This window comes from Trifolium pratense, linkage group LG1 (genome assembly GCF_020283565.1).
Source record: "Trifolium pratense cultivar HEN17-A07 linkage group LG1, ARS_RC_1.1, whole genome shotgun sequence".
Classification (NCBI taxonomy): Eukaryota; Viridiplantae; Streptophyta; class Magnoliopsida; order Fabales; family Fabaceae; genus Trifolium; species Trifolium pratense.
The window spans coordinates 26,361,838-26,389,498 of NC_060059.1; the positions used below are offsets into that span (position 1 = coordinate 26,361,838).

General features: G+C 33.2%; 3 protein-coding genes across 3 annotated transcripts; all 3 read right to left on the minus strand.

Moving 5' to 3' along the window:
• Nucleotides 1–8,949: 8,949 nt before the first annotated feature.
• LOC123902211 (NADPH-dependent thioredoxin reductase 3) lies at nt 8,950–17,611 on the minus strand. Its single transcript, XM_045951883.1, is given in 12 exon segments — nt 8,950–9,383; nt 9,911–10,041; nt 10,847–10,951; nt 11,100–11,186; nt 11,588–11,695; nt 13,589–13,837; nt 13,839–13,869; nt 14,889–15,154; nt 15,618–15,723; nt 15,814–16,021; nt 17,361–17,413; nt 17,415–17,611. Coding segments are annotated over 12 exon segments (1,560 nt in total). The 5' UTR covers nt 17,570–17,611; the 3' UTR covers nt 8,950–9,322.
• A 1,159-nt stretch (nt 17,612–18,770) lies between these two features.
• Nucleotides 18,771–20,424, minus strand: LOC123902212. The gene is made up of 3 exons (XM_045951884.1): nt 19,582–20,424; nt 19,170–19,313; nt 18,771–19,001 (listed from the first exon to the last, which is right to left on the minus strand). Exons 1-3 carry the CDS (start codon nt 20,422–20,424, stop codon nt 18,771–18,773), a joined length of 1,218 nt encoding a protein of 405 aa, XP_045807840.1.
• Nucleotides 20,425–22,363: 1,939 nt separating this feature from the next.
• Nucleotides 22,364–24,017, minus strand: LOC123902213. Its single transcript, XM_045951885.1, has 3 exons — nt 23,175–24,017; nt 22,763–22,906; nt 22,364–22,594 (listed from the first exon to the last, which is right to left on the minus strand). Exons 1-3 carry the CDS (start codon nt 24,015–24,017, stop codon nt 22,364–22,366), a joined length of 1,218 nt encoding a protein of 405 aa, XP_045807841.1.
• Between the last annotated feature and the right edge of the window lie 3,644 nt (nt 24,018–27,661).

Here is a 27,661-nt window from a genome sequence, read left to right on the forward strand (position 1 = left end):
ATGCAGGCATGTTGTGCATTTAAATATAACTGTAAACGGTATTGTTCTAAACTTATTTCCACACTTGTCATGCGAGAGAAACTTGTGAAAATGTATAAAACCATAAATAAATAAAAGCAATTATTACAATGAAAGTTGCTTTCTGAAATATTATATTGTAAGTTAACAATTTAATTTGTAGTATTTTAATATGAAATAGGTTCGTTGAATTTAATTATTAATCTGTCTTTGGCAATAGCTTAATCAATCCATGCGCATGTGAGCTTCGTGGCCCTGACATAACTGATTGAAGCTTTTCTTTTTCTAAAGGTTTTTTTAACTAAAATGTTTTTTTAAAGAATTAAAACATTCTTGGCTAGTACAAGTTCTATTTTTTTGACAATATGGTAGTAGTTCTATTATTACATGTTATATTTTTATTTATTTATTTGTTTAGTTTTATAATTGCAAAGAATAAGTGATCGCTGTCGTACGCGGTCAAAAATAAGTTTTATAAAATATAGTACAAGGGAGTTAACCTTGGTCGTCTCACAAGGACCTCTAATTTAATAATTAGTAAAAATAAGAACAATGAATAACACAATTAAATATGGGGTTTTGGGTTTGTTTAGATCGAAAGAGTATTAGAAATTCAATTGATAAAAAGACGATCAATCCATTGGTTTTAGGAAAAACTTCGTTATGATTCTATCCTCGGTTCACATAAAATATTGTTTATATATTCATGCCTTGGTTGGTTTATAAGACCGATTATACAAGCGATAAACAGTTTATACGAATTCATTCGATTAAGCAAAGAATGTGTTCAACTAACCATGAGTAGTGAACAAGCGTCACTCAGAACACGGTTTGTATCATGACAGATTTCGACCAACCCTTTTTTGCTAAGCGCGAAAAAACCGTATATCAATTCCTATTCGAACTCAAGAAGTCATGAACGATGTTCCCGTATACCAATGGATCAACCTAGGGTTGCTAGTTCTCCATGAGAATGTAGCAGCCTTTCTTTTCTATTTTTTTGCGTGAAATCAGAATTATCAAACCCTAGCTGTGTTTTTGCTTAAGTACTCATAGAAAATTGGGCTTAAAAAGCTACGGGTCGAAAAACATAAGTTTGACCCGAAATTACATTATTTTCATAAAGTCTGGAACATAAACGTAAATATTTGACTGCGTTGCGCTCCGAACTGGGTTCTGGCCTTAACATGAAAGTTATAGCTCTTTCTCTTGTCTTTCCAACGCATATCGCACACCTCAATCCGATACTCGTAGCTCAAGTTATGACCTGCGGACTGAGAAGGATCAATATGTCATTAAATACGAAAATTGGTCAAATAAATTCATTAAGGCTCAATTGTGACCCAAAACTTAGAAACATAATAAAAACTCGATATTATTGTAGAAAGACTACTAATATGCTAAATTATAATACTAGAAAATATGTGCCAAAATGCACTGATCAAATTCCCCCACACTTATTCTTTTGCTCTCCTGAGCAAAACTCTAGAACAAAGCATGCTACAATCATCACAAGCAATCAACAAATTCTAGGATTCAAGCTTCCAACCGTGGACTGTATTTCAAAGATTGGACATAACTCTTGTATATCAGCTGTCAACGATAACCCTGCGTGTGTGTGTGTGTGTACTGCCTATTACTTTTCAACCAGAGTCATGACATGATCCTTCTCGAAAATACACAGTCAGGATACTAAGCTAGCTTTTCCTTTCTTACAATTCAGAGTATGGGTTCGGATTTCAGCTTGGGGGAAAACTGCACTTTTCATGTTCTCACAGGCGATTTGTTTTAGCGCAGGGACACCACTTAAGTTCATTTTAGTTATGCTTTAGGTGCTACTCTACCTTTTCACCTGACGGGATCTCGTTGTTGCGAGTCCAACCTGTTACTCCAAGTAGAGCACCCTACACAGCATTTGTTCCTCCAGTTTTAGGCACATGAACTCCACATATATCTTATTGTTCCTCCAATTTTAGGTACAGGAACTTATATTATTATCTTATAGAAAAGCCATGAAGTGTCCCATCATTTAATCTAGCCATGATCCTGCAATCAAGTAATCTAGCTTTTCCCCCAAACTTAGTCTTAGTCTTAGTCATACTTCTGCATCAAATTCAGTACTCAAATAACTTAGGCTAATGACTGTGTATTTTAAAGATTTATCAAGCCACTACTAAGTTTGCAAGTTTTCAGCAGTTGTGCATTAAGGTGCAAGATTATCATATCCAACATGAAAACAAGAATTTCAAAAAAAAAATTCACCAATCCTACAACTATACTACTCTAGCCCTAGAACATGTGACTACTCATAACAATTGCAAGCATACCAGAACTGTTTTTATTCTATTTTTGTTTTTTTTTATTAAATAACTAAATGTAAAATGTCCCCCCCACACTTAAATCAGACATTGTCCGCAATGTAACAATAAGCATAAAGTGATAAAAGGAAGGAACACACCCGAGGGATCAAGGTGGAATTGTAGTTGTAGCTTCCATGTCTGGTGGTTTTGGTGGAGGCCTTTCCGTACTACGAATGCACGAGACAAGAAAAAACAAATAGCAAGTGAACTTGGATATCAACAAAAAATCTGGTGGCTTAGGAGGAATAGCCAGCACATATGGTAAACCTGCACTAACAAAAACATGAATATCAGAAAATCCACATTTAGCTTGTGAGTCAGATAAATTAGGTGGAAGAGATGCACAAATGATGAAGGATGGCTGCTTGTTGTGCGGCTTAATCAGAGGTTCCACCAACAATCTTTTTGCTATAGACAATGGTTGCTTCCGACTAAAATCCACACTTTTTGTGTTAACTTCAAGAGTTATTGAATTTGTTGGGATTTCTGCACAACTGGTTGCCGGAATCAAAATGTCTTCACCTAAAATAGCTGCATTGATCTCATGACAAATATTACAAACACCACATTCACAAGCAAAAATTTCAAAAGATTTATCTACTTCAAGAGAAGTATATAATTCATCTAAATCAGATTTCAATAAATTTTGTGGTGTAATCTCTTCCATGCATTCACTTGAATTTATGTTGCTTATTTTGTGTTCATCAACGGAAACAAGTATTGTTTCAATGGGCTCACTTGGAGTTTCATCAAGACTTGTATCACATTGCATTACCTCTAATAGTGCAGCAGGTTGTACATCAACATGAGACATCTTCTCCTCTTGAATTCGATGGACGGTGGAGATTATTTGTTCAACTTGATCAGTTTGGACTTTCATAACTTGCATATGTTGAAGAAATTGCAAATGATCTTCAGCCATTCTCTTATTATTTTTAGCCATCTGCATTATCATTTCTTCTAAACTAGGTTGTGGTTCAACTACCAATGAATCAATTTGCTGAAACTGTGGATGTGACCAAATAGCTGTTCTTCAAGATATGAATTTTGTTCTTGATAGTATTGTCCTTGAAAATTACCTACAAATTGGGTCTCACCACAAAGAGCAGTATCTAACAATATAGGACATGCATCACTAATATGAAAACTCGAAGAACAAATATTACACATCACAGTTGGAATATGATTTTGATAGCATGTTTGTTGTTTTCTTGCATCCAAGCAATTAATTATATAAGTCAACTGGTCCAATGAATCTTCCATTTTTTTTATAGGTTTTTTTTTTTTTTTGTCTAAATGAAATGAAGAGAAAAATAAAAAATTGAGTCAAATAAAATCTAAAAAAAATAAAAATACCACCTAAAATCTCTAAAAATAAAACAAATCTATATATAATTTTTTTGGATTTTTTTAAATATATGGAAAATTCAAAAAAACTAAAAAGTGGTCTAAACGAAGGAATTTCGCAATTTCAGCCTGAATTTTCGTATCAAAGATACGAAGTTTTGTTCCTTGATTTTTTTTTCGGATTTGTGGACCAAATTTCGGATCAATCCGAGATATGAAACCGAAAATTAATTATTTTTCAGCTTCACTACAAAATTCAACGTCAGAACCTGAAACACAACTAAAACTCACAAAACAAAATTGTTAGTAATGTTAGTTAGTTCTCAATTTTACTAATCCTAATCAGAGGTCCCCGGCAACGGCGCCAATTTGATCGCTGTCGTACGCGGTCAAAAATAAGTTTTATAAAATATAGTACAAGGGAGTTAACCTTGGTCGTCTCACAAGGACCTCTAATTTAATAATTAGTAAAAATAAGAACAATGAATAACACAATTAAATATGGGGTTTTGGGTTTGTTTAGATCGAAAGAGTATTAGAAATTCAATTGATAAAAAGACGATCAATCCATTGGTTTTAGGAAAACTTCGTTATGATTCTATCCTCGGTTCACATAAAATATTGTTTATATATTCATGCCTTGGTTGGTTTATAAGACCGATTATACAAGCGATAAACAGTTTATACGAATTCATTCGATTAAGCAAAGAATGTGTTCAACTAACCATGAGTAGTGAACAAGCGTCACTCAGAACACGGTTTGTATCATGACAGATTTCGACCAACCCTTTTTTGCTAAGCGCGAAAAAAACCTATATCAATTCCTATTCGAACTCAAGAAGTCATGAACGATGTTCCCGTATACCAATGGATCAACCTAGGGTTGCTAGTTCTCCATGAGAATGTAGCAGCCTTTCTTTTTCTATTTTTTTTGCGTGAAATCAGAATTATCAAACCCTAGCTGTGTTTTTGCTTAAGTACTCATAGAAAATTGGCTTAAAAAGCTACGGGTCGAAAAACATAAGTTTGACCCGAAATTACATTATTTTCATAAAGTCTGGAACATAAACGTAAATATTTGACTGCGTTGCGCTCCGAACTGGGTTCTGGCCCTTAACATGAAAGTTATAGCTCTTTCTCTTGTCTTTCCAACGCATATTCGCACACCTCAATCCGATACTCGTAGCTCAAGTTATGACCTGCGGACTGAGAAGGATCAATATGTCATTAAATACGAAAATTGGTCAAATAAATTCATTAAGGCTCAATTGTGACCCAAAACTTAGAAACATAATAAAACTCGATATTATTGTAGAAAGACTACTAATATGCTAAATTATAATACTAGAAAATATGTGCCAAAATGCACTGATCAATAAGCAAGATATAAAAAGAGAAGAACATCCAAAATTTGTTTACTCAATTCGTTCTAAACAATGATCTACGTTTGGAGGAGAGAACAACTCTCTATTCCACTAATTTAAAGAGTTTCATTATAAAGAGATTCTAAAAGCAATTACATGGAATTAGCCTTCAACTTAATTCTAAATATCATTTTCCCCAAATCTCTACCCATAGCCAAGAAACTCAACATATGATTAGATTTATTAAAGTGGATTCAATGATCCTTTCTCCAACCTTAGAATTTTACCAAGAGAAAACCGGCACATTTCGTTCTTTCTCTAAACTTTAGTTTTATGTTGGTTGAGCTCCGGCCGTCCCCTGCCCATATGGGCTTTGCCCAAATGCTTTGGGGGGCAAGGTTCGACGGAGCGGACAATTTCAGGTTATGGCAGAGAAGTTAACGATATGTTGGCTCAACAGAGTTTATAGAAGGTGTTGCACGAGACGAAGCCGCCAAACATGGATGACACCGATTGGGCAGAGATGAAGGAGAAGGCCGCGGGTTTGATACGCCTGTGCATTTCAGACGAGGTGATGTATCTTATCCTTGATCTAACAACCCGAAGGAAGTTTGGGATAAATTGGAGAGTCAGTACATGGAGAAGTCGCTTATGAACAAGTTGTATGCGAAGCAGAGACTCCACGAGTCTGAGGATGCAGGAAGGATCCGATTTGCAACAACACATCAATGTCTTCCAAAACATATATTCTCACCGATCTAACGATGCTTGTGGTTCAAATGGATGACGAAGACAAGACAATCATTAAAAGACAAGCCAATGAAGTTGGTTCCAGGTCTTTTTACTGTGACTCTATATTTAATAAATTTTTATAGTATCTAGTATTTTATTATTCTTAATGAAATGAGAAAAGGCATTTTAAGGAAAAGAAAAAAAGATGATGAATCAATGGAGTGGAGTATTAATTAGTAACCCAACAACTCCCCATCTTATCTCACCTTCAACAATCGATTAATTGGCGTTGGCTATCACTCAAAAGCATTCATATTAATGCAATGCAAGTCATTGAAAGTGCGAGATGGTGGAAGATAAAATTTTCAAGCATATATGTGGAAGAGTGCCACCATTGTGGCATACATTTGATGAGATACCGATTAAGATTCCAACATATACATGTTACTACTATATATGGGAATATGTGTGTGGTGAGTGACACTATACTTCTAAGCATATTAACAAGTTGAGTTTGAAATAGGATATTTTGTGCTCATGCGTATGGTTTGGTGACTTCTGTAGAAGTTTTTAGTGTAAATTTGTTCAATATGGCCAGTGATTTAAAAAGAATTTACCCAAATGGTTATTAACGAGGAGCAATTTTTATGGTATAAATACTCTCATGTATATGCGCAACTTTTACAACAAAAGGATATGATAACATATACTCCCATAGTATTATGAGCAAATAATCACTTTTGAGGTTTATTAAAAAATTGATGAATCTGACCTATATTATAAGACAAATTTATTAATTTTTCAATGAATTTAAAAAATGATTTTTACTTATAATAATTATCGAAAGAAATATGATATTGAAAAATGTTACGCAAACACAAATTTCCAAATAAAAATATGATCATGCTGGGTTATTGCACTTTTTTACTTTCTTTTAGATGCTCAATTTCCGTGCAAAGAGAGGGCTGCCTTCTTTGAGCTATGGTGTCAATCTTTTGTCTGCAAAATTGTGGTCAGATAGTAGAACTCTATTATATTACGGTAATTGCTTATAATAAGCTCAAAGAGTTTATGATAAACGTTTTTGCAGCCTATCAGAGCAACTTCAAAGGTGATACTCACTCAAAATTTATTTTATGAGTCCCATAAAGTCACATCATTTTAAACAATTCACTCATTTTTTATTCCAATAATGCATAATTTTAAGAACTCAAATTGGACCCACAATTTTAACTCAAATATTAATATCTTATGTATAGTTAGTTTTATTTTCAAAAGAGCTCTATTTCAACAATTATATTTTATTGGTTTTTGTAAGCTGCGTAGAATATTGAAGCAAAGGTATTATCTAGTTGACCGACTCCAACAAAAAAAAGTGTGAAAAAGTGAAATTTCTTTGTTGACACAGTGGTTGACTGAGCTGAAAAACAAGCACCAGAGCTGCTCTTAGACATGAGGATTCTTATATTCTAAGCTTTGTCCCTTATTTGGTTTTACCATTGGAGTATGTTGGTGGTATTCTAGAGGTGGTAATTGACACCAACACTTTCCATGATAAAGGACTATATTGTTGCAAATTTAGAGTAAGAAATTATTTTTGGGGTTAAATATTCTTGTATTTTTCTTTATCTCAATTGCAACTCATACACATGAATATATATAACATGAGTAGTGATGATGGTTACAACTATCAAAGAGTCACCACACGCTTAATTCATAATTAAACACTCCATTAAGCAGTACGTACTTCCACTAACAACAATGACAGTTTAATCATGTAACTCTTCACTTATACTAGATAATTTCCACTACCTTATCATATTTCACTAACATGAAATCAACACATTAATCAACAGAGTATGCTGACCTTATAAGAGAATCTCACAACCTGATAGTATCATGGAGGTTGATAGAGTTAATTAATATTATTGATATTTAAATTAGGCGTGAAATTTAAATCTTGAACTTTATTTTTAATTATTGCTTAATTGTTGGACTTTTACCCCTTTAAGCCTTTTAAATTTTCTATCCAATATATATATATAGACATGAGAAAACTTTGAAAGAAAGAAATGAAAAATGTATTTTATTTTGTAGAATCGTTTTTAATATATTTTTCTAGTATTAGTGTAGAAATACTAAATTTTTAGTTGGTAGAATTAACATCCTATCAATTATTTAATCAACTCTATCTGCCTCTTTGATCCTATCACAATCTCACATACATGCCACTGAATTTCACTTGTTATCCTTCTCAAGTGATTGCTCTCCCTCTCTCTATATTGCTCACAGGAAAATACACAATGTATCTTCCGATGGATATGAAAGATTTCGAATAATACAATTACTTCTTATTCCACTGCTGTCAGTTCTATTTCTTTGCTAGGATCGAATGTTGTTCGATACTAATTGGCTCTAAATTTCTACTTGACATTCTCAGTTAGTGGGAGCCAAGACAAACAAACAACACGGTGACAATACACGAGCTATGAGTGGGAAACATGCAAAGCCACCCTGCAAGGTAGAAGCTACCCAAAATTTTACTTTTTGCTCTCCTAACTTTGGCCTTGCTGTCCCCTCAAAACCTAGCAAAAAGTTGTGTTTCCAACCTGAGTCCAATGATGCGATACAGCATGGATGTCAAAGCAATGATATATATGCGTGTCCTGTTTGAATGAAATTGAAACAGTGTCACACTAGTGTTGCAAGTAATTTGGCATTTTGTGGGAATATATCTCACCTGTTAATGAGGAAATATATTAGAGAAATCGTTTCAATCCTCTTCTTAAAATTGTTTTCGCAAGTATAGCTTAGTTGGTAGCTACTAGGAAACATATTAAAGGGCCAAAATTTGCACTATAGATTCTCCCACTTCTTCACATTTAAAGTATGTGTATGTTTCAGAAAAAAAAAAAGGTGAATGAATCTAACTACTAAACTACTCGACAAAAAAAAAAATATATACATAATCACATTGGCATTTGCCACCATTCAATTCTCTCCAATTCCTCGATCCTCATATTTGCATACTTTTTATTTTGACAGAACTCATTTATATACTTGGAAATGCCAAATCCGACCAAAGTTACAACAGAAACATGTATTAACGTATAAAACAAACAAATTTATGAAAGTACCTTAAATTTGACATGATCTTACCAATTAAGATGTCAAAAAATAATAAATATGAACAGTAAGATCATTACTTTTGACATGATCTCATTGACGACAGACAATGTGGTGAGTGAAATGACACCCATCATGTAATTGGTAATGAGAAGCTGGTAGTTGGACTTGTTGAATTCAAATAGAAAAAAAAATGTAATATTGAACAATAAAAATTACAACAATAACCGGTAGCTCTACATGTACAATCTATGGAAAATGCTGATCAGTTCAAGGAATAGTTGTCGTTATTGACAGAGCTATTCAGCTGGCCAATTTGGAAAACAAAATTGAATCACGGAATTCGGTTATCACCCTGATGTTTTTTATGTACTTCTATATATTTGCCTCGATGAATTCTCGGTATTCTCTCTTCATTTTGACTCCTGGAACAGTCCTGCAAATCAATGTAAATTCACCAGCAGTTAAAACTAGCAAGAATATCCATGAAATAAGTCAAAATGGCCTCTCAATCTCTTTAAAGATGGCAATTAGCAACTTTAGTCAATGTTATTTTCCACAATGATAAGAATTAACAGTTAATGTTTATGTTGTGGGGGGAAACATGATTAACAAACTCATGCTTGAACCATACTACCTCCGTCTATATAAGTGTCTTTCACAAAAGCATAAGAATTAAGAAAACTCGCTTTTGCATTAAATTTGTCAATAATATACATTCTCTTTCCAAAATTACCCTTCAATTATTAAAGAGAAATACTGTAATGATCTTTTACTTTTCCTTCATTTAATTAGGGGTATTTTTGTGAAAATTTAATTAATGCAACTTGAACTTTGAAAAGGGTTTTATAAAATGGGACAACAAAATTTTACAAAAAAATATTATATATTGGGATGGAGGTAGTATATCTTAATGAAGATGATAAGCAATAAGAGTAACAGAAAAGATAAAGCAGTACTAACTTAAGATTCTCCTTGCTTTTAAAAAACTGCACACACGGAGTACCCATGATTCCAGCTGCTTCTGCTATTTCTGGATCTTCCTCTATATCAATTTCAACAAAATGTACACTCTGATCATATTCATCAATTACCTGCCATGAAAAATTTAGAAAATATATAAGCAACAGTATGTTCTCTGTATCTGACTTTCAATTACCTGCGTGAAGGATGTACTGGGAAAAGGATTATTCATTGGAGTGGAGCTTAACAGCAACAGTATGTTCTCTGTATCTGACTTTCAATTAAAGGAAGAAAACTGAAGGATAGTGGAGTGCTTGCCAAGACCTTGGCTGATGTACTGGTAATTAATCCACCAAGGTTGCAGAAAATGAAGTCAAAAGATGCTTTTGGTTTTGGAAAAGTAGAGGCTACTGAATCAAAATGCCCAGGGCCCACTTAGAGGGAGAGTTAGTTATATTGAGAGAGAGAAAATGGAGTTTGTTATATAGGGTGGAAAAGAGGATAATAGGCATCTCGGAGGAATCATCGAGTTGGTTGTTGGTAGAGGGGAGTTCTATTATCTGAAGGAGCATAGCTATGGGCAAAGGATACACATTCCTCTTATAATTCATACTGCTTAATGTTTCTGTATTTTATTATCTGACCCCAGGAAAACTATCTCAATCACAGAGGTATATTCCAATTCATATCAGACTACTTTTTTTTTACAATCTATTTGTATTTTGTTGGAATGCAATTACTGTGTGATGGTGTTTTCTTCATTAAGTGTATAATTTGAACATGTTCTATACTTTTTTCAACAATTTTCGAATAATTAGTTAATGTGGCATATGGACCGCATTCACCAACTGTGACAAACAATACCATGTCCATGAGTACAATGATATCTACTTCAGGATCATAACATAAATTTAAACCCTTCCATCTTTAACATACCTTACTAAGGATTGGCTTCAGTGTCCGACATGGACCACATGTTGGTGACGTGTATAATACACATATAAGCCTTGGACTATCATGGTACAATTTCCGCAGAGCATACTGTAAAAGAGGAAATCATACAGGAGAAAAAAAATGTATTATAAATACAAACCATAGAATCAAATAATAAAGGAACTAATTGGAGATAAGATAGCTAAGATTTTAATATCATTATTCATTAACATAAGCGCCAGATAGGAATACATACCTGCCCCTTATGCTTTGTAAGTGTGATGTCAAAGCCCGCTTGAACATCTCTGTCTGTTAGTTCCTTCTTAACCTCTTCATGTTTTGGCTGTTACAAGGATTAAATTGGAAGGCTGAGATCCATATTGGAATATGCAGCATGAACGAACTGGTTTAAATGTAAAATCACTTCCCTATTATTATTATTAACATTTTCTACCAACAGCTTTTCTCTAGCTAAAAATTAAATGCTTATGCTTGTCTCGCACGTACCCATTTGGTACCTCATCATGTCATCAAATTATGATTTAATTGCATATTGATGTGATGAGAGAATCCCATAATATTGCTCAAAGCCAACTCATTGATCTGATTGATAACTACTTCATAACAATACCCACCAACAAAATTTAAGGAACTTAACTGATGTGATGTGAACAACTCATTCTACAATGCTTACAGACAAAAGAATAAGTGCAGATAAAATTGGAGTTCTTTAAACTAAAATACCTGATGGAACTCTATAAGAAGACCACTGCTGACGAGATATCTCTCAACTGATAAAGCTGCAATGCATCCAGATCCAGCAGCAGTTACGGCTTGCCTCCACTCATGGTCCTATGAGAATAAGAAGAAATAACCTTAATAAAGGCACCTAAGCAGTTACCACTTTTTTCATACAAAATGTAACATCAAATCACTATAAATTCAGATGTTAAATGTCTCAATAAATTTGCGATAATCTGTAATCAAAATATGCTCAGTGTACATACTAACAGCAATCGCAATCATTTTAAGGGAAGGGTTCCAAATTAAGTCGCCTAAAATGGCATTGAAAGCAGTTTATGAGGCTCATCAACAAATAATAACAAACATAATTTCACTAGATGAAGTTAGCTACGCAGATCTTAAAGAAATGGTATAACAGATATTAATACGAAGTTGGTCAAAATGGTGCCCTACTTTTGTAGCTATTCCTTACAAGCCTTTCTACTTTGTTTAACATTACTGTAGACTGTTGAAGTCAGGGATTTAACGAAACTGACGAAAAAAGACGAGCGCTTAACAAGATGGTGGCGGTCGCTGCAAGGTATTCGTCATCGTGGATACTGGTCGCTGTATGGTGGTGGCTGCCGGAGGTGAAGTACATCAGTTGACATGGAGAAATTGAGTCATTGACGAGCAGAGAAGAGAGTTGAGGAAAAACAAACATTAAGAGTGGCAACTCAAGAATCTATTTACGTTTTTAGGGTTTTAACTGATTTCGGCCACGTTGGGGTTGGGTCATACGACCCAACCATGTTTTCTTCAATTTTTAGGGTTCTCCCCGACATGGCTGCAAAGTTCATTGCTCTGCCATTGCTCCGCCATTTAAAACCGATATGGCACCGCCATTGTTGACAACATGAACAACAGGAAGTCATGATCGGTCAAATGAGAAGATCACATTGGAAAAGATGAAATGTTTACTACATTCCTAAAATTTTGAGACTCGGCGGTGTAATACTGACAAGAGGTCACCGAGGATTGGAACAAGCTCTAGATGCCATGGAGTTGTCAGAATTTAGATAAAAGGACGAGAAAATAATAAGAACTTTGAATGTCATTGACAATAACTTGATATTGCCTTGATACGAAGTACTAAACACTAATCCCTATTTATAGAGATACATAGAGTCTATTCTAAATAAATAGGAAAATCAAGAAACAAATAATAACAATAATAAATATGGAAATAAATCCTAGCCCTAGGAGATAATCTGAGATACACTATGATCGCAAAATAATCATAAGGGATAAACCAAGGTATTCTAGAATAATATGATGATATTATCATATATTATTTTAGTTTTTAACATAGGCAATGTAGTATAGTAGAATAACCGTAAAGAATTGCAGTGAATGAGTGAAGTAACAGAAGATCTATTGATATTACACACATTCTCTAAATCCATATCAAGGTGATACCGAACACAGATCAATAGCATTGTAGAGCAGAAATTAGAAGGTAAAACTCCCTTTTCCCAAACATTTCAGAGATCCGAAATCTCTCTCTCTCCAATGACTTTCCCTAACAGCCTTATAACTAACTACTTACTCTGTACAACAACCAACTAAGCAGTTACTACAAGTTATTCTGTTTTATATTACTCCCTCCGTCTCATAATAACTATCACATTTATAAAATAAAATGTCTTACAAAGAGTGTCATATCTGTTTCCAATGTAATTTTATTATTTTTTCCAATTATTACTCCCAAGTTATTATACTCCACTTTACATTTATGATAATGGAAATACACTAATGAGTAATATGGATAAATTAATAAAATCATCATTCTCTTTCTTTCATTTATCATCTTTTCTTAATACAGTAATATGGTTAGTTGTGACAGTTTTTGTGGGAGAGAGTTAGTAATAATAACTGTTGTTTCTATTTCTTTTTATTATCCGAACATAGATTTTCTTCATAACAATCAAGTATATTAGTAAAAAGCACCCAATAGGTTACCTGCACATCTCCAGCAGCAAATACACCTTCAACTGATGTTTTTGCAGTACCCTCCTTAACTAGTAAGTAGCCAGACTGGTCAAGTTCAACTTGCCCTTTCAACAGTTGGGTATTTGGTGAATGCCCTATGCCATAGAACAGCCCTTTGGCCTCAATCACAGACTCCTCTCCACTATCAAGCTTTCGAACTAAAATGCCAGACATCTGTCCTTTTGTATTGCTCACAATATCCACGGTCTCTGTATTGAAGGTGCACAGTGACATTTGGATTGTCATACACTCTGAAACATTCGTGATAATCAACCTGTTAAACAAACATTCAGGAGTTGAAAACTCACATACAAAATGTTCATTAGTAGACAATTCACCGTCGTAAAGAAGTCCAAATAGAAAACTACAAACACAACCGACAGGAAATATGAAAGAGGACACAATACAAACTATTTTCCCTTTTTGTAACCCAAAATTTAACAGAACCAAGCAGCTGGTTGAGTAGAGTCTAGAGAATGCTCCAGTAGACTAAGAAGATAGTTTTCATCATGTATAATGAAGAAAAAAATATACACTCTAGCTTACTAATTATATATCAAAATCCAGATATATAATCCCATAGCACGAGTTCATTGAATGATAATTTAGACAAGAATTCAGTGAAGCATTTTGCAGGCACACACTTTTGGGGGATATGAAAAGAGAATGACCATGGTTTGCCATGTGAGAAGAGAATTATGATGAAACATCTTATGTTATTAGGATAAATATAATTTTTCATCTACACTAAAATCCAAAACACAAAGAACCCTTAATCTAGGAAATATTTCCCAAGTTAATTATATCTGTTGTTATCTCCAATACAAATTATTAACAGAAACATAATGCCTAACAAATCAGTTAATAATAGAAAACACTGATCATCCATTAGATGTATTATGCATATGAAAATAAAAAAGGAAGACCAAAATATCAATATGAAAAAATGAAGCAAAAACAATGAGAAAAAAACAATAATTTAAAAGTTGCATAACCTCAAGTAAACATCAGGTGGAAATTGAAAGGGAGGAAAAAAGAGGACATATTATGACTAATGAAGCAAAAATATGAAGGCTCAATGGTAAAGAGCCTTGCCCACAGTTCATGCCTTTAAAAGATTGATCGAACAAAGTTTGTTTAAAACTAATTTTCCAGAGGAATAATGTGTGTATGTCAGAGAGAGAGAGAGTTACATAGTTAACTATTCCTTTACAAAATTATAACTAGTCAGCTACCAAGTAGAGAGTTGAGAAATATTAATCGGACACACCTATCTTGCATGGCTTTAGAAGCCCTTAGTTGGTCCCGACGTACAAGCAAATGAACATGACGAGCATATTTTGTCAAGTATAATGCTTCCTCTGTAGCTGTATCCCCTCCTCCGACAACAGCAAGAACTTGGCCCTTAAAGAGAGGTGATGCTCCATCACAAATTGCACAAGCACTAATTCCTCGGCTCCAAAATTCATCTTCTCTGGGTAGCCTAAGTCGTTTTGCAGTTGCTCCAGTAGCAAAAATTACAGTATGGCTCTTTACCTGAATGTAATCAAGCAAATGTGATATTACAACACAGCAACGACTTTTCTTCTGAAGAAACACAACTAGAAGATATATAATTATAATTACTGTTTTTTAATTAGATGTCAGAACTCCCATCTAGTGGGATAAAACTTGGTTATTATTGTTTTTTATAATGTCAGAATTCCTAATATATATAGATCAAAACTGATGGCAATGATTTTAGCAGATGGTCTGTAATATTTATGACTTTGAGGACTCACATTATATGATAAAAAATACACTCAATAAGTCAATTTCGAAACAAAAATAATTATCAAATATGTACAGCAATTTGCATTGAACTCCATAAAAGATCACAAAGAAGATTCAAAGAACCAATAAAGTTAAAAAGTTACAATCATGAAGCTTCAGGGATGACAATTTCTATGCGATCATTAAAATAAATTGTAAATAAGCTTGCTGTTAAGCAATATATCACCTTACGTTCACTGCTTTGGATAGTAAAAGGACTACTCTTCACATCAATAGCTTCAACATCTTCATGATGCAATTGTGCTCCCCAACGTTCAGCCTGCCGTCGCATCCTGACAAGTAGAAAATTTGCAAACTCAAAGGTTTATCCAAGTTAAATATAAACTACAAAGTAGCATTGGTTTATAACATGCATAAAATACCTGTCCATTAGATCAGGTCCACTAATCCCATCTGGAAAACCTGGAAAGTTCTCTACTTCAGTTGTAGTCATCAATTGTCCCCCAGGAACACCACCCATTTGGTAACCCTCAAACACTACAGGTTTCAAATTGGCTCGCGCAGCATATATTGCTGCTGTATATCCTGCGGGGCCTGAACCTATAATTACCACATTCTCAACTCCATTTCCTGTGAGAAGAAAAAAATCCACCGTCAACTTTGCTTATTTTTTTCTTACAAAAAATGAAAAACCAGCAACAAGAATTACTAGATCAGAATACACTAAGAACTCAGACTCAGAACCGACAAACCAATAATTTTGGTTCTCACTAATAAGGCATCTGTATTTCTATCAGAAGAAACTTCAAAACACTACAGTGTCATTAAATGCTATCAACCCAACCTTTGATCTAGGAAAACTGCACCAAACAAATAACCAATAATAATATCAATTAACAACTACTACAACATAGCTGGCTGTTCTAATTAACGGCTTAAATGTCTAACTGAGATTGCAATCAGTCCCCGAATGGAGAAGCTATGACATTCATTCAACAATCACACAACACGAGCTTTCCATTGTGAAAGTCCATAATCATCTTTACAATTCCAAATGTTGGATACTTCTATTTTCTCGATATTGATAAAGTACTCCACTGCTACTACCTAAGCCATCAACAAATCCTTTAACTACCACCCTCCATTCCATTCCTATTACCCAATTCCTTAAAAGGATTGACAAAGACACTAAAGACACAGTCACCGGACATAATATTGTCACTAAAGATACCGTTAGTAATTTAAGAAAATAGAAATGCTTAAAATATAACCGCATGTGTCAGTGTCAGACGATAGTCATGCCTTCAATATGAAGTCTCAGTACTACTACATAACCCAATTCCCCCACTTCCCTCCCTAAAAATACGAAAAATCAATGACTTTGTAGGACACTCAAATAGATCCCTGAATTTACGAATATTTTAAAAAGGCCCCCGACTCTATCATATTTTATTCATATTAGTCCTTTTGAAAGTATGTGAGAAACTAAATTGATATGAAGTGGATAAAGTTAAGGGACCAAATTGATAGTATATTGTTAAAATATAGAAACTTAATTGATAGTAGTACGTGACTAAAAACAGGGACTTATTTGAAATTAATAAAGTCAGGGACTTTTTTGAGATATTCACAAATTCAGGACCTATTTGAGTTTGTCTTACAACATCAGAGACTAAATTGACGGTTTACTCAAAAATCAATTAATCAACTTCGTAACTGAACAAGATACTCAACAAACAATAACAGCTTAATTTTATTTTCATATTTACCACAAATTAATTTAACAAGAAAATGCATCGCAACCTCGTTTTCTCCGACACTAAAATAAAAAAGATTAAATTTTTAAAAATGAAATTAAAAACAACAAAAGCAAGCATTGAATTGAATTAACCACTACGAATTTAGCGAATTAGAGTCACATCACATTTATTGAAAAGCATAAAGAGAGCGGTTAGAGCAAGTAATCAACCTGGTGAAGCGACAGAGGAAGAAGTAGAAGAAGTTTCGGAAGAGGCACGAAGTTGTGAGAGAAGGACGAGTTCGAAGGGAGCGACGTGAGTTGATAAAGATTAAGCGATGAGGAGGAGGAGAAATTGCGGCGGAGGAAAGAGCAGAAGCAGTGGTGACTCGGTGAGTTGGAACAGTTGCTACTCCGAGTCCTATCTTCGCAGTAGCCATTGGTTCTTTCAGACCATACAATCAGCAGCAGAAGAGTGTGTGTGCGTGCGATTAAAAGCGGGACTTTATTTATTTCGCGTTTGTGGAACACGCGTTTAAAACTTGCCAAAAATATTGCTAAAATAAATTGACACATCTACGTAACTTTAGGTCATAGGATTTTACCACATTTTACTGGTTATTTAGAAAGTTAAGAAACTTAAAATCTCGACGAAAACAAATTTCCAAGAATGAAACAAAGGAAAGCGCTAGCGAGCAAAGTTTCCTAGTTATGAATGATTGAATCCTCTACAAATGGATACAGTATGGTGAAGAAGTTAAGGATTGATATTCCTATACATCTGTGATTTATTTATGAATGATTCGTATATTTCATTTGAAAATAAACGAAATCCTTATTGTTCGGAAGAGATAATTAATTCTTCGGTTGGAACCTTGTATTTTAAGCTCAAACATTAAATGTTATGTGTATCTGTGTGTGTCTAAGGAATGAAGTTTTCACTCCACAATGTCTAGAATTTATATGAACAAAATAAGTTAAAATTGTGCTAAAGAAAAACATGGCTTAAGACTCCATAGAGCAGGAATTCATTGTATCTATTGAGTAGTATGTTCTATTTCACTTATGTTAGTTTTTCTCATCTCAATGCAACACAATTCTTGAATAATGTTTTACTGCACATTTATGGTTGAGAAAATTTAAGGATTTTAATTTTTTTTTATTTGCGGCATAGTGGTAACTTGTTTACTACTTGTCAGACTCATAATTATTATTGTATCAATCGAGTTGCAGTGACCATATTATATTCTGATTGTTACTCTCTTTATCTCATTATAAGTGTCTTATTTGAAATATTTAATTTTCTTAAAATACCATTTTACAAAAACCTTTAATTGAATTTAAAGGAGAAAACTTGATTTAGAACCCTTATTATCGTCGAATGCAGTATTTTTTCTTCTTGACAAGAAACAATTAATGTTAATTTTTTTTTTGCCTTAACTTTCCAAATCATACGGAGAGTGGTCTATGATAATCTAAAATTTTAACGTGAAATAAGTAAATTCTACCCATGAATTATTCCAATCAAAATTCAAATAGGAGCTCTTTAATCTCTTGAGATCAATTAATTGATTGTTAAATAGAATATGAATAATAAAGAAACTCTACATCAAACAATTGCAAATTAATAAATTTTGATGTCTATGTTTCGTATGGCAGTTGATCAGCCAAATAGATGTAGATATGTCCCATAGCTCCAGTGATAAATTCATTTTTATATCTTGATTCTACCGTCACAGTTTCACCATCATTAATCTTGATTGAACCTGGTGTTGGATAACATACAGACATTTCAACAAGATAGCCTTCCTCATTCCCTGCTTCCTTTCCTGTTCCATATCTTGGTGTTGATGTACACAATGTCCTTCCATCCTAATTAATTAATCCAAAACAAAAAATATTATAGATTATGCAAGCACGATCTGACAAGATTATTTTGACTATATGTGGAATTAAGAAACTTTATTATCGTAAAAGAAATAAATTAAGCAAAAACAATCAAGTTTAATAAAACTTGTTCAAATTAATATTAAACCCTACCTGTCCGTAAAGTGTTGCATTAACAACACCCGTATGCATATGAGCAGTGCCATAGATAAGATAACCACCTTTTTTCATGGGGATGCTAGATTTTTGAACGTGAAAACGGTCACCACTATTATTTTCTGGAATAGTATACTCTGCCTGTAACAAATTAAGAAATCTTTGTAACTCATTTTCATCCAACGAGCAATGCAATAAATAACTATTATATATCATAAGGTTTTAAAACTTATTCTCTTTTTATTTTTAGATGAAAATGTTAATTAGGTTCGAATATACTATGTTAGTAATTGTAGTTTCTTTGAGCCTCCTTTTTATGAGTCCAAGCTCAATCACTTAAGCTACGTCTTGATCATGACATAATTAATTGATCATGAATTGAAAAATGTAATTTAAATAACTTATTTACCAGACAATCGTGGATTGTTTCGGAACCATTTGTTCTAATTCGATCAGTGGAGTCAAGTATATAAAATCTAAGTGGAATTTGGTGTTGGTCCCAGTCAACCCATGTTACTTTGTATCTTAAGGCAAGCTTTCTCCTTGGTGCTTCAAATCCCTTTATTAATTTGCATTGAAAGTTATCTTTGCAACAAAAGATTCCTCCTTTATATTCGGGGCTCAATGGTTTTCCATGAATTTCAGTTGACACATTATAGAAATTTTGTGGGAGATTAAATTGGTCACACCTACATTCAGTGCAGCTTTTCCTATTTTCTGTGCCCCGTGTATCAATGACCATGATGTTAAATAGCCATTTCTCTTCCCACCCTTCTGGAATATTTGCAGGGTTTCCTAGTTCAACTGCAAATGGATCGGGAATTTTTGTACTTGTTCCCCGTGATTCACTTCCAAAACCCCAATAATGTGGAAGAATAACTTCGTTGCATGTTCCGTCGTTTCTTTTGAAGATGGCACCCCCAAAAGGTTTGGTAAGATCATTAAAATCGTGAGTTTTATTTATAATATATTTTATAGCAAAATAATGATGAAAGTAAGTTTCATGCAATGGTACAGAATTCCCTTGTTCATCAACTATATCAACGTCAAAGCTCTTGACTCCTATATGACCCGTTGGAAACTCAATATCAAACATTGATTTTGACACAACTTCTCCGGGCCCCACTTCAAACTTTTCTGACAAATATGTTGCTGATTGAATATTAGGAGACTTTATTTGTGAGTAAGTTGTGCTTGATAGCATCACAAGTATTGATAATGAGAAAATAAATAATTTAGAGATCAATCTCATGTTTACCTGCACGTGAATGATTATTGTTACATAATTAGTTATGAATTTTGCTTGTAATGTTAGTCTTTTTCATAAATTTATATATAGACATTAAAATAAGTGTTTGAAATGTCATAGGAAAATTAATTGGATGGAAATGTGTACCATGTGAGACGTCATAATGAATATTTGCTTCTTCTCGAACTTCGAAGAAATTTTAAAATTAAAAATTGGTAGAAGACAACTTTGTGAAGATGTAGAGATCTTGCATGTTTCCTACTTTTATAGTTGAAATCTTAAAGGTTGTCATAACTTTGATGAGGAGAGATTTCAAGTTTCTTACTTTTTTTTACAAACCAACTCACACTTTGAATCCTTTTTTTAGGTGTCTGAGGTATTTTTATTTATTGTCATGCAGTTTCAACAACAAAAAAAATCCGTTAAAAATTTATTAGAAATGTGACATTGCAACAAGTCATTTAGAAAAGGGAAAAAAAATTGACTAGCTATTTATGGGTATAATTTAACAAGTAGTTGTCGATTACATCTAAACAAAGATACTGAACATAACTAAAATAATTTTCAACAATTAATTAGTTAGAAATTTTTGTCCCGCGTTATCTTGTTTTTGTCGAATGGTTTCAACGGAAAAAAGTTGTGAATCATAAGGAGTAAAATCAATGTTACTTTATACTTATTAACCATTGGATAAATATAAAGTCCCTTTTAATATTTCAATATTTTATATCTCACTATATTTTATGGCGTAACCTTTTATAAATTATTATTACAAATAAGATTTAAGAGAATTCTAAATTATTCTACAGTTTACATAAGTTGAATTTTAATTTATCTTTTATAATTACACACTAATATTTTGGAATAAAATATATTATATATTGGAAATATTTGATTTCCTTAATAAAGAAACGCGATATTAGATTTTTATTTCTATTGTGTGTAATTGTAAAGATTAAGTTTTTCCTCCTCGTGATATTAGATTTAAGAGACTAAGTTTTTCATTCTTGGATATTTGTTTTCGTGGAGATCTTAAGCTTCTTAACTTTATGAATGATTCATATATTTAATTTGAAAATAAACGAAATACTTATTGTTCTGGACTGGGCCAAGGGCCTATCCGCGACTTTGATCTAGTTATGAAACGGAAGAGATAATTAATTCTTCGGGTGGAATCTTGTATGTTAAGCTCGAAAGTTAAATGTTGCGTGTATCTGTGTGTGTCTAACGAATGAAGTTTTCACTCCACAATGTCTAGAATTTATATGAACAAAATAAGTTAAAATCGTGCTAAAGAAAAGCATGGCTTAAGATTCCATAGAGCAGGAATTCATTGTATCTATTGAGCAGTGTGTTCTATTTCATTTATATTAGCTTTTCTCTTCCCAATCAAACACAATTCTTGAATAATGTTTTACGCACATTTATGGTTGAGAAAATTTAAGGATTTTAATTTTTTTTTATTTGCGGCATAGTGGTAACTTGTTTACTACTTGTCAGACTCATAATTATTATTGTATCAATCGAGTTGCAGTGACCATATTATATTCTGATTGTTACTCTCTTTATCTCATTATAAGTGTCTTATTTGAAATATTTAATTTTCTTAAAATACCATTTTACAAAAACCTTTAATTGAATTTAAAGGAGAAAACTTGATTTAGAACCCTTATTATCGTCGAATGCAGTATTTTTTCTTCTTGACAAGAAACAATTAATGTTAATTTTTTTTTTGCCTTAACTTTCCAAATCATACGGAGAGTGGTCTATGATAATCTAAAATTTTAACGTGAAATAAGTAAATTCTACCCATGAATTATTCCAATCAAAATTCAAATAGGAGCTCTTTAATCTCTTGAGATCAATTAATTGATTGTTAAATAGAATATGAATAATAAAGAAACTTTACATCAAACAATTGCAAATTAATAAATTTTGATGTCTATGTTTCGTATGGCAGTTGATCAGCCAAATAGATGTAGATATGTCCCATAGCTCCAGTGATAAATTCATTTTTATATCTTGATTCTACCGTCACAGTTTCACCATCATTAATCTTGATTGAACCTGGTGTTGGATAACATACAGACATTTCAACAAGATAGCCTTCCTCATTCCCTGCTTCCTTTCCTGTTCCATATCTTGGTGTTGATGTACACAATGTCCTTCCATCCTAATTAATTAATCCAAAACAAAAAATATTATAGATTATGCAAGCACGATCTGACAAGATTATTTTGACTATATGTGGAATTAAGAAACTTTATTATCGTAAAAGAAATAAATTAAGCAAAAACAATCAAGTTTAATAAAACTTGTTCAAATTAATATTAAACCCTACCTGTCCGTAAAGTGTTGCATTAACAACACCCGTATGCATATGAGCAGTGCCATAGATAAGATAACCACCTTTTTTCATGGGGATGCTAGATTTTTGAACGTGAAAACGGTCACCTCTATTATTTTCTGGAATAGTATACTCTGCCTGTAACAAATTAAGAAATCTTTGTAACTCATTTTCATCCAACGAGCAATGCAATAAATAACTATTATATATCATAAGGTTTTAAAACTTATTCTCTTTTTATTTTTAGATGAAAATGTTAATTAGGTTCGAATATACTATGTTAGTAATTGTAGTTTCTTTGAGCCTCCTTTTTATGAGTCCAAGCTCAATCACTTAAGCTACGTCTTGATCATGACATAATTAATTGATCATGAATTGAAAAATGTAATTTAAATAACTTATTTACCAGACAATCGTGGATTGTTTCGGAACCATTTGTTCTAATTCGATCAGTGGAGTCAAGTATATAAAATCTAAGTGGAATTTGGTGTTGGTCCCAGTCAACCCATGTTACTTTGTATCTTAAGGCAAGCTTTCTCCTTGGTGCTTCAAATCCCTTTATTAATTTGCATTGAAAGTTATCTTTGCAACAAAAGATTCCTCCTTTATATTCGGGGCTCAATGGTTTTCCATGAATTTCAGTTGACACATTATAGAAATTTTGTGGGAGATTAAATTGGTCACACCTACATTCAGTGCAGCTTTTCCTATTTTCTGTGCCCCGTGTATCAATGACCATGATGTTAAATAGCCATTTCTCTTCCCACCCTTCTGGAATATTTGCAGGGTTTCCTAGTTCAACTGCAAATGGATCGGGAATTTTTGTACTTGTTCCCCGTGATTCACTTCCAAAACCCCAATAATGTGGAAGAATAACTTCGTTGCATGTTCCGTCGTTTCTTTTGAAGATGGCACCCCCAAAAGGTTTGGTAAGATCATTAAAATCGTGAGTTTTATTTATAATATATTTTATAGCAAAATAATGATGAAAGTAAGTTTCATGCAATGGTACAGAATTCCCTTGTTCATCAACTATATCAACGTCAAAGCTCTTGACTCCTATATGACCCGTTGGAAACTCAATATCAAACATTGATTTTGACACAACTTCTCCGGGCCCCACTTCAAACTTTTCTGACAAATATGTTGCTGATTGAATATTAGGAGACTTTATTTGTGAGTAAGTTGTGCTTGATAGCATCACAAGTATTGATAATGAGAAAATAAATAATTTAGAGATCAATCTCATGTTTACCTGCACGTGAATGATTATTGTTACATAATTAGTTATGAATTTTGCTTGTAATGTTAGTCTTTTTCATAAATTTATATATAGACATTAAAATAAGTGTTTGAAATGTCATAGGAAAATTAATTGGATGGAAATGTGTACCACGTGAGACGTCATAATGAATATTTGCTTCTTCTCGAACTTCGAAGAAATTTTAAAATTAAAAATTGGTAGAAGACAACTTTGTGAAGATGTAGAGATCTTGCATGTTTCCTACTTTTATAGTTGAAATCTTAAAGGTTGTCATAACTTTGATGAGGAGAGATTTCAAGTTTCTTACTTTTTTTTACAAACCAACTCACACTTTGAATCCTTTTTTTAGGTGTCTGAGGTATTTTTATTTATTGTCATGCAGTTTCAACAACAAAAAAAATCCGTTAAAAATTTATTAGAAATGTGACATTGCAACAAGTCATTTAGAAAAGGGAAAAAAAATTGACTAGCTATTTATGGGTATAATTTAACAAGTAGTTGTCGATTACATCTAAACAAAGATACTGAACATAACTAAAATAATTTTCAACAATTAATTAGTTAGAAATTTTTGTCCCGCGTTATCTTGTTTTTGTCGAATGGTTTCAACGAAAAAAAGTTGTGAATCATAAGGAGTAAAATCAATGTTACTTTATACTTATTAATGTAACGACCCAAAATTTAGTATTCGTTATTTAATTATTTTATTACGCGAGGGCGTGATTTATAATTAAATTATTAAGCGGCAAATAATCATTTAGCGAGAACGTAAGTTAATGAGCGAGAAGTTATGTTGTTTGGGCCTTTGGGCGTGGGATAGGCATTGGGCCTAAGCCAAGTGGGCTTGGATCCATGAGAACAATGGGAGCTCTATAAGTAGCATAAGTTTGGGTGAATAGTCTCATAAGTTACAATCCATGAGAAGTTCAAGAGCTTAGCTAGGGCAAGGAGCTCATGAGGAAGAGAGGAGCTCGTGGGAGAGAAAGAGAAGAGCAAGCTTGTGGATTCGTCGAGCTAAGGTACGAGAGTTAGATTCCATATTCGTGAGTGATTCGAAAGAGGGGAGGATGTCGATTCCTCCATTCCCAAACTCTTTCCACTCTATTTTCTTGTGGGTTTTGTGGGTGATTTCCTTAATGGAAAATGGATTCTTTTGATCCTAACATGTGTAGTGAACTCATGGTAGATGAGGTAAACAACTTTGGGGAGTTGAAAATGGGAATATGTAGATGTTTGATCAATGATTTGCATGTTTATGCAACTTTGCTTATTTTGCAAGAAATTGGCATGATTTTGATTGTTTGATGTATTTGGATGTTTAGAAGGGATGATTAATGTTCCTTGATACCATATATGCTTGAATTAGCTGTTTATAAGAATTTATAACATGTCTAGATGAATTTTTGAGTTGATTCAATGTTAAACCGCCTTAGAAAACTCAAGAACAGATATTTCTGGTGTAGTTCGCTACAGATTCGCTACGGATTCGCTTAGCGAATAAGTTCGCTACGGGTTCGCTACGGATTCGCTTAGCGAATAAGTTCGCTACGGATTCGCTATCTGTTCGCCATGTACCTGTAACCCTCTGATGTAGTTCGCTACCTGTTCGCTACAGCGAACGTGTTCGCTACGTGTTCGCTACGGGTTCGCTACGGGTTCGCTACGGATTCGCTTAGCGAACAGCACTGTGACAGCAGCTTTTTGATAATTGTTTTAAGTGCAATTAGGCACTTGTAACATGGTTTAAGGGTATCCTTACATGTTTGTTGATACATGTTGATACTGTTAATACTTATTGTTAACCGTTATATGATTGATAAACGTGTATGCAATAAGTTGTAGCTTAAAGTGAGCAATGTGATGTTTTAACATTAATTTGCAATGTTAAGGAAATGATGTGTGTTTTATGACATAAGTGTAAATGAAACTTTATGTGTATAAAAATGGTTATGCAGATAATTATCATGTGAATAATTATGATTTGAGTGATAGGATATTGTGTTATCCTAATGTGTTAGATGTTGGAATTGTGTTTCCGCATTCATAATGAGTAGCTTCGAGCTAGAAATATCATATTGATGATATGTGCAAACATACATGCATTCATGTATATATATGTTGAAATTGGAAACTTGGGTTCCAATAGATTTAAATGGATTTTTGAGTCCATAAGGAAGCCGAGGATCGGATTAGATGAATCCATAAGATCTAGAGCTGCTATCCAGCAGGATATAAAACTGTTTAACTTATCCATGAGGGATATGAAGGTTTGGTAAGTTCCGAACAATCCGGCAAGATGTAAAACTGTTTAACTTATCCATGAGGGGTAAAAGGCAATTGGTACCACATGCATTAGTCGTGTCTAGGGATGACATGACATTGGATAATTGGCATTAGATGCATTAGGGTAAAATGCACATGTATTTGATAATTGTTATGTGACAATATCTGAGTGGATTGTAATGTGTTTTCCGTATGTGTTAAGCTTTGGTATTTACTAATTGTTTAATACTGTGATTGTTGCCATGTCTTGGTATATGAGCAGAGTCCGTCATGACTATAAAATGAACAAGTGTAGAGTCCGTCATGACTATAAAATGAACACTTTGGTAGTGTCCGAGAAGACGTGAAACTATATGATTGGTGTGTTTGTAAATGAATGATTAATTGGTAGTCGTATTTGACGATGTATGTGCGTGAGTTAGAAATGTATGATAGCGTGTGAAGTGCGTAGTATACTACTCACACTTATATTTATGTTTATGTTTTCTAACTCTCTGCTTTGTGTTAATTGCTGGACCTTTGGGGGTCCAGGTTGACAGGTTGTGTGTTAGCCTCGTCCGAGTGCAATGGTGAAGCTCTGCTCTGATTGAGACACGGGAAAAAGGGGTTTTTATATGTATATGCATGTAGTCCTCTTAGTATACTCTGTTGGTCTTAAGCTTTCATTTGAAAAGTATCCGTTTTGTATAACTAATGACGCATCGTTCGATGCGAGGTTTTGTTTTTAGTTCATTCGAATATTTTACTAGATAAATGTATTAGTATTATCTTTGAATGAAGTTTGTGATACTCAAACCAGCGCTCTATAAATCAGATTTTCAATTTTTCCGCTGCGTATTTTCGAAAAAGATTTTATAAAGGCAGAGTTAATTAAATAACGGGTTTGGGTGTTACAATTAACCATTGGATAAATATAAAGTCCCTTTTAATATTTCAATATTTTATATCTCACTATATTTTATGGCGTAACCTTTTATAAATTATTATTACAAATAAGATTTAAGAGAATTCTAAATTATTCTACAGTTTACATAAGTTGAATTTTAATTTATCTTTTATAATTACACACTAATATTTTGGAATAAAATATATTATATATTGGAAATATTTGATTTCCTTAAAAAAGAAACGCGATATTAGATTTTTATTTCTATTGTGTGTAATTGTAAAGACTAAGTTTTTCCTCCTCGTGATATTAGATTTAAGAGACTAAGTTTTTCATTCTTGGATATTTGTTTTCGTGGAGATCTTAAGCTTCTTAACTTTATGAATGATTCATATATTTAATTTGAAAATAAACGAAATACTTATTGTTCTGGACTGGGCCAAGGGCCTATCCGCGACTT